A 7,939-nucleotide genomic window follows, 5' to 3' on the forward strand; every position below is an offset into this window, starting at 1 on the left:
GTGCCTCAGTTTCTTCATCTGTCGATGGAGACCACCCCTAAAATGCCAGCACCACTTCCGGACTCGGCAAACCCCTGGGTAAATGGGAAATGATGTGTGTGACCTGGAATTGCAGATGACCCCAGCTTCCTCACCTTCAAGAAGGGGGACTTGCTGATCCTGACAAAGAAGAACGAGACGCCAGCCTCTGAGACATGGGTCCTGGGCCAGAACGACAGGACGGGCAAGAAGGGGCTGGTGCCTGTGGCCTGCCTCTATTCCATCCCTACGGTCACCAAGCCCTCGGCGCAGCTGCTGGTAACTCTTGCTCACCTGCCCTCAGCCCAGAGTCCTGTGGGCACATGGAGAAGCATCCTTGGACACCCATCTTCGGTCCTAGCTCAGGGACCTGCACCTCTTCCTTCACAGAGGGCCAGGAGGGCTACTGGGAATCAGGTCAGCTCTGCTGGCTCCACATCCCTCTGGGCTGATTATGACGCAGGTGGTGTTTGTGCAGTGCTCAACATGCTCTGGGCACTACCAGGTGCTACCTGTGCTTTCCTCAGACTCGGCCTCACTGAGATCCTGAGCCAAGGGTACCAAAGCCACCTACCCCCATAAATCACCCCATCCCAAGCCCAAGATGAGCCATACAGAGGGGTGTAGCCACAAGATCCTGACATGATCCTCCATATCCCAAGCCAGCTGTGTACCGGCAGTGCAGGATTGCACAGTCAAGTTCTACCTTCAAGGAACATACAGATGTTTGGGCAAAAGATGAGCTAGTGGCAGATGTGCAAAATGCCACCAAGGAAAAGTGCTGGTTGTCATGGGGGCCAGGAATAGGGTAGGTACTTGTCCTGTCTGGGAAAGTGCCCTGAGGAAGTGACATTTGTGCTGAGATCTGAAGAACGTGGGGGGCAAGACAGGCAGAGTCCAAGATGTCCCTGAGGGTAGGTGCTCTGAGGAAGGGGGCCTGAGAACACTTCTAAGGGAAAGGAATAGGTTCAGAGAAGTTGAGTCACTAGGCCAGAGTCCCACAGCAGGTGATGGTCCACCTCCTCCCAAGCCAGAGACAACCAGGTCAGGAGGAATGAAAGGGAAGGGCCTCAGGCAGTGTCCAAGGAACCCACAGGTCTGCACCCCCACAGAACTTGCTGGCCATGTCACCAGAGAAGCGGAAGCTGGCGGCCCAGGAGGTACGGCCTGCAGAGCCAGTGCCTGAGGAGGAGCCCAAGGAGGCGCCACACACCCTGGAGGAATTCTCTTATGAGCATTTCAGGTGCTCACCCAGTCACCCCTCCTCAGGCCCAGGCTCGACCTACCCCCTCTGTGTTCTTCTGAGGGGTGGGGAGGGCCCAGAGGTGTGCGGGGCCCATCTGGCTTCCCAGGTCAACTTGGGGACCCTGGTCCTCCCACAGCCCTTGGGAGGGCTCTCCCCACTGGGCCCACCTGGTGGGCAGTCAGAGGATCGGGGGAGAGGAGGGACAGAGAAGGCCAGGGGTGGGCCCTCACGCCAGCCTCTGTCCTGCAGGACCCCAGAGAAGGAGACCATCAGCCGAGCCATGCCCCTGGCCAGGACTCGGGGCCACCTGTGGGCCCACTGCTCCGAGCCCCTGCGGCAGCCTCTGCTCAAGCGTGTCCACGCCAATGCTGAGCTGCAGGACGTGGCCTGCCAGATCTTCATCGATATCCTTTCCTGCCAGTCTACCCCTGTGCCACGCCCGCACCTCACAAGCCCCACCACCCCCTGCAAGGGCCTGGACCCCAGGACACAGGGCAGGGGCAACATGCAGCTCCCTGGGAGGCTGGTCAGGGGTCAGTGTGGGGCCCATGTCAGGGTGACAGGCCATCACAACGGCACGTTCTCCTTGACGGCAGCACCCATCCTCAGGTACATGGGTGACTACCCATCTCGGCAGGCCTGGACCTCCCTGGAGCTCACCGACCAGATCTTCACCTTGGCCCTCCAGGACACAGCCCTGCAGGACGAGGTCTACTGCCAGATCCTGAAGCAGCTGACAAACAATACCAAGAGGTGTGCTGGGGTGGGGTGGGTGGACACACCCGCACGCACGCCCTGCCATGCATGTCCATGTCCTGTCCTCATTCCTGCCCTGCCTCTCAGAGGGAGACAGCAGCAGCTCGTGCAGCCTGACCAGTTGGCTTTGGGGGTGGTCAGAGCAGGGAAGGAAACAGCCCTGTTCTGGGCCCTGACTGCTATACCTTTCCTCCTTTGTGACCAGAAGGCCTCTTGAAGCCTCAGTGTCCTCCACAAAATGGGCACAACAGCCCCTGCTCCCCACCTCATAGGGGTGAAAACAAAGACTGCTGTGGCTTTGTTAGTTGGCTAGTAGGCCTCCTTGCCCACGACTGCAGCCAGGCCCAGTGTCTCATCTCTCTTTGGTGCCTGACCTGCCTGGGCCTCCAGGAAGGGTCCTTCCTGGGCTGATGGGCACTGCCACCCCCAGGTACAGTGAAGAGAGGGGCTGGCAACTGCTGTGGCTCTGCACGGGCCTCTTCGCACCCAGCAAGGCACTGCTGCCCCATGCCCAGAAATTCATAGACACTCGGAGGAAGAAGCTGCTGGCCTCCGACTGTGGCCGCCGGATCCAGAGGGTCCTGAGGTGAGACTGCAGCCCCCACACTCCCCAGGAGTGACACCCAGGCCACCTGTATGGAGATTCTGAGGGGACCAGGTGGGCCTCCAGGAGTTGATGGTTCGGTGTAGACACACTAGTGGCCAAACTGTGTTCTATCCAGAAGCTGCTTTCAGTGTGGGGAGGCTGGCCCAGACCCTGCCACTGGGGAGAGATGAGAGGGGTAGTCCCAGGAAGGTCATGGAGAGGCCTGGGTAGTTAATAGAAGCACGTGATAGCCACCATCATAAGCACAAGCTCCCCCCACCCTCACCCAACAGCTGCCAATTGAAAGCACAGAGGGAACTGCCTGGATTCCAGGGGTGACCTCAGGGCTCACACCTCCTGCTACCCACCCCGCCCAGCAGAGAGGGGCTGACATCAGAGACCCATCCCTGCCAGTCTGTGGTGTGTCCCCACCGTGGCCCTGCCTCAGCTGGGTCCTTCTTCCTTGACCCTGTCTTGGTTCTCCTCCATGCTGGCTGCCCCCTGGCTTGGCCTCCTGTGGCTGTAGGAATGGGTAGGTTGGCAGAGTGAGATGCCATGTCAGTGAGTGGTAGCCCTGGTCATGAGGGGGGAGTGGGTATCTTCATAGAGTCCTGCCCACATCCCTGACCCCTGCCTGATACCCCTGGAATGCGAGAAAAGGATCGCAAGACACCCTGCCCACTGGCACCTGACCAAGGTGGCCCTAGCCAGCCCAGCCCCCCCACTTGTGTCCCAGGCTCCTCAGGCCTCCTCAGAACTTCTGGTCACCTGGGAGGTGAGTCCTCTGTCTCCTCCCTGGGCCCGGGTGTGGAGCACCCAGGCAGAGGCGGCTCCTGGAAGCCACCTCAGCAGTGGTCACTGAGGTACTTTTTGTTTTATATCTGGCACATAGTCTAGGGCCTCCTTGGAAGCTGGGCCTGGTGGGTAGCAGGGTGGGACATGAATTAAGTACTGTCTTGCTCTAGGACGGGGCCCCGCAAGCAGCCCCCACACCAGGTGGAGGTGGAGGCCACAGAGCAGAAGGTCTCCCGCATCTGCCACAAGATCTACCTCCCTAATGACACCAGTGAGGTGAGCCCCCAGCCCAAGGGTCTTACCCTCCCAGGCCTGCTTTTAGCCCAGAGCACAGCTCATCCCCACCTGGGTTACCTGAGCAGACTGACAGGGCTATTCCCAGAGTAGAGTGGACACCTCACCTTCACTGCTCTCCTACCACCCCCCCAACCCGAAGCTCCCCCAAGAGACTGCTCGTGCCCTCATTGGTACCTCACAAACATGACCCAAGTGCCCAGGGAGGCTGCTAGTACAGTGGGGAGTCAGGACGGCCCAGAGGGACATTCTAGGCCCAGGCACAGCCAGAAGTGTGGGCAGCAAGGCCAAGTCCCAGCCTGGGAGCTGTAGGGGTTTCTAACCCTGCCTGGGATCCAAGTAGCCAGTGCTGCCATTACTGCGCCTATGGACAGAGCCCCAGGTTGGCTGCCAGGGACAGTGGAGGGGACAGGTGGGAAGTGAGAGACCGCAGGACTCAGCTGTTGTGAGGAGGCCTGTGGTCACATGGTAGCAGTGGAGCATGGGGGCTAACTGCTGTCCTCAAAGTTCTCCCCTGTGGCACCATGCCTTTCCTGTCTTAAAACAGGGCTAGGGCCTCCCCTGGTGGTGCAGGCGGTTGAGCGCTGGGCTGTGAAGCTGTCTGCAGCCTCTGCAGCGCGGGTTTGATTCCCACTGCCCAAGGAGATACCCACATGGGGTGGCAGACCTCTCCTGTCTCGCCCGCTGCTCCCCTCAGCAGTGTGCTTCGTCAGTCTGCCTGTTCTGTTCCCCTCTCTGGCTCTGGTGAATTCTCTCACCCTCCCGCGCATCTGGCCTGTACTCCGGTTCTTGTATAAATAAATATTTTTTTTAAAAAAGGGGGGGGCTAGACCCCAAATAGGAAGTTCCCACAGTCTGGCTGCAGGATGCTCAAAGCAACTTCAAAATGCCGGGCCTCTTGAGCCCTAGAGGGTGAATGCTGTGATGACATGAAAAGTCTGAGCAGTTTTTTCTATATGGGAAGGCTAGTCCCTCTCAGGAAAGGGTATACGCTCTTCAGTCTCATGCAGGAGCTGGTGTCAGGCCATGAGGGGTCGGTCCAGGTTGCCCTCATGCTGGGACACTCACATGTTACCTCTCTGCCAGATGGTGGAGGTGGGTAGCAACACCCGGGTGCGGGACGTGTGCGAGAGCATCAGCGCCCGGCTGCAGCTGGCCTCCTGGGAAGGCTGCAGCCTCTTCATCAAGATCGCAGACAAGGTGTGGCCGGCAAAGCGAGCCAGGAGGGAAGGCGGGCAGGGGTGGGGCAGGCTCTCCCCATGTCGGCCACGCTGCACACAGGCTGGCAGGATGGAGGTGGGTGGTGAGTGGAGCCTCCACAGGCAGCCAACATGGAGACAGGCCCTCAGGTGAGCAAGGGCCCCTCTCTCAGCCCCTAGCTTCCCCAGTCCTGGGCACTCCTTAGCAGGAACCCCCGAAACCCTCCACCTGCCTGCCTCCCAGTGCCTTCCTCTCCATCCACCCCAGGTCATCAGCCAGAAGGAGGGAGACTTCTTCTTCGACTCCTTGCGGGAGGTAGCTGACTGGGTGAAGAAGAGCAAACCCCAGAAAGAAGGTTAGGCGGTCTCTGGGCGGGGGTGGGGGACAAGGAAAGCGGGAAGGAGATGGCTGGGAGGGAAGGGCGAGGGCCAGGACCGGCTGTTTCCCCAGCCAGGTCCGAAGGCTCTTCTGGCCCCTCCCGCCCAGCCCCTGCCCAATCCTTCATGCTTGTATAGCCTTCCACGTGCCCTGGGTTATGGTGCAGCCAGACCTGGGAGCGAGCTGTGAGCACCCTGCCCAGGGAGCTCACCCGGTTTGGCAGGGGCAGGATATGAGGACCAGCCAGGGCAGGCGGCATAGCTGCAGGGTGATGAAGGCCGCGTGGGGCTGGGAGGACCAATGCCCCTAGGGAGGACCAGGCACCTTTCTGGAGAATACGGCCTCTGCGCTAGTCTCGGAGGCTGAGGAGGAGCTGGGGCAGGGCACAGAAAGCTGGGCAGGCAGCCAAAGCACACACAGCAGTGACCTGAGGGGTGCCAAGGAGCATATCCTGCAGGGTGCAGGAAGGTGCCTTGGGGCCGGGAAATGGATTGGGTGGGGAGCACAGACATGGAGCTGGGGTGGCCTTGGAGGGAACAGGGCCACAAGACAGGCTTGGTGCTCACTACTGCCCCTGCAGGGGCCCCCGTGCTGCTTCCCTATCAGGTGTACTTCATGCGGAAGCTGTGGCTTGCTGTGACCCCAGGGAAGGATGTGAAAGCAGACACTGTACTCCATTACCACCAGGTGCCCACCCAGTGCCCTCCTCCCTGTGGGTGTGCAGGCCCTGCTCACTCCATCCCACACCTGCCCTCAGAGGTGGAAGAGGTAGCAAGTCAGTTCTTGCCTTGTCCCAGGGCACCTAGCCTAGGCCTAGGCTTCTGAAGGCCCTTGGTGGTCCCCCTAAACCCCTGAAGTTTCTGGGCTAAGAGCAGAGGGATAGCAGTGACTCTACCAGCATCAACAGCAGACAGAAGAAGGGGGGGGTGGCAGGGAAGCAACGGAGGACAAAGGCTTGTGCAGCCAACATAGCATAAACCTTGCTCTGAGGGACCGGCACTATATGTCAGGGTAGAGCTGGTCACCCCCACGAGATGGAATAAGCCCTACCCACTCATGGTCGTCCCCCTCTTGGAAATTCTACTCCAAGGGCCTTAGCTGTTTTCTGGCTCAGATCTCCTGGATGGGATGGCTAACACCCTAGGCCCCTACCCCCACCACAAAACGAGTGCCTACCCCTGAGGCCCAGTGTGTCCATCACCCAGGAGCTGCCCAAGTACCTGCGTGGGTTCCACAAGTGCTCACGGGAGGATGCTGTCCACCTGGCAGGCCTCATCTACAAGGCCCAGTTTAACAATGACCAGTCCCACCTGGCTAGTATCCCCAAGATCCTGAGGGAACTGGTGCCTGAGAACCTCACACGCCTGATGTCTTCAGAAGAATGGAAAAAGGTGTTTGGCAGGGGCTGTGGAGGGGTCCTGGAGGGGTGGTCTGGCCTGGGCCCTCCCTGTGTGTGGAGGGAGGCCTGTGCCTTCCCACACTCTCTGCAGCATTTGGGAGACGCTTTTGCCTCCTCGGGACAGAGAGCACCTGGGCGCGGAGGGCCAGGCTGGTCTGCCGGCGCTGCTGGGCTGGGGCCCAGGAGGACAGAGCAGTCCCGCTCAGGCTCTGGCTGGTCCCCATGCCCCTAGAGCATCCTTCTGGCCTTTGACAAGCATAAAGACAAGACAGTGGAGGAGGCCAAAGTGGCCTTCCTGAAGAGGATCTGCCGGTGGCCCACCTTTGGGTCAGCCTTCTTCGAGGTGAAGGTAAGCCTCACCCACCAGGCCCAGCCAGCTGCCCCCCGCCAGCCTGAGCTTCTCCTCAAACACTCATCTTGGGGTGGGCTGGCATGAGGCTAGGAGCAGTGTGTCTGCTCGCGACTTGCATGCATGTACCTCAGGGAGGTGGTATCTGGCCCCCCAGGCAGGGCCGTGACCACTGTGCTCCCCTCCCCAGCAAACCTCAGAGCCCTCCTATCCGGATATCATCCTCATCGCCATCAACCGACAAGGGGTTCTGCTTATCCACCCGAAGACAAAGGTAGCGCCAGGGCCCCGGCAGGCTAGGGAGGCCCCCAGGGTCCCGGGAGCCCTGTGTAGGCAGGGCTGAGGTCCCCCAAACTCCCCTGGGCTCTGGAGGACCTGGCAGCAGCCACTCAAGCTCAGGGCCCCAGTCCCCAGACGCCTGGGCTGGCCAGCTCCTAAGCCCGCTCCCCCTCTGCCCTCAGGAGCAGCTCACTTCCTACCCCTTCACCAAGATTGCCAACTGGAGCAGCGGCAGCACCTACTTCCACATGGTGCTGGGGAGCCTGGGCCGAGGCGGTCGTTTGCTGTGTGAGACCTCTCTGGTGAGCCCGCCCCTCCTCCCTCCTCCTGTCTACACAGCTGAGAGGCACCAGGCAGCGGGTTTCCCCCACTCTCACGCCCACTGCCACCAGATCACTTGCTCACTCTGAGGGCCTAGCCGCCAGTGCCAGGGGGTGGACAAGGCCAGGGGGCAGCAGCGGCCTAGGGGGAGGCTGCACAAGGGAAGGGCTGGGGTGCCCAGTGCTCTTGCCCCACTCTGAGGAGGGAGGGGCCTTAGGACCCAGCACCCCCTGCCCAGAGTGTCCTGACACACTCTGAGTACCCAGGGGCTCTCCCCTCTCCCCATACCTGTACTCCCAGACTCCAACCCCACCCTTC

General features: G+C 60.6%; 1 protein-coding gene across 4 annotated transcripts in view; it reads left to right on the forward strand.

The window, feature by feature from the left end:
- MYO7B (myosin VIIB) overlaps positions 1-7,939 on the forward strand; it is an 86,377-nt gene that overhangs the window by 76,776 nt on the left and 1,662 nt on the right. For all 4 annotated transcript variants that reach the window (XM_037523132.2, XM_054699611.1, XM_054699610.1 and 1 more), the window contains 13 exons: positions 116-297; positions 1,131-1,261; positions 1,514-1,668; positions 1,864-2,017; positions 2,451-2,606; positions 3,572-3,677; positions 4,782-4,895; positions 5,163-5,250; positions 5,854-5,960; positions 6,479-6,664; positions 6,905-7,021; positions 7,212-7,295; positions 7,483-7,602. In XM_037523132.2, the coding sequence (XP_037379029.1) occupies positions 116-297; positions 1,131-1,261; positions 1,514-1,668; positions 1,864-2,017; positions 2,451-2,606; positions 3,572-3,677; positions 4,782-4,895; positions 5,163-5,250; positions 5,854-5,960; positions 6,479-6,664; positions 6,905-7,021; positions 7,212-7,295; positions 7,483-7,602 (1,700 nt within the window). The remainder of the gene's footprint in view (positions 1-115; positions 298-1,130; positions 1,262-1,513; positions 1,669-1,863; positions 2,018-2,450; positions 2,607-3,571; positions 3,678-4,781; positions 4,896-5,162; positions 5,251-5,853; positions 5,961-6,478; positions 6,665-6,904; positions 7,022-7,211; positions 7,296-7,482; positions 7,603-7,939) is intronic.

This window comes from Talpa occidentalis, unplaced genomic scaffold (assembly GCF_014898055.3).
Source record: "Talpa occidentalis isolate TD23 unplaced genomic scaffold, MPIMG_talOcc4v2.1 talOcc4.3, whole genome shotgun sequence".
NCBI classification, from domain to species: Eukaryota; Metazoa; Chordata; class Mammalia; order Eulipotyphla; family Talpidae; genus Talpa; species Talpa occidentalis.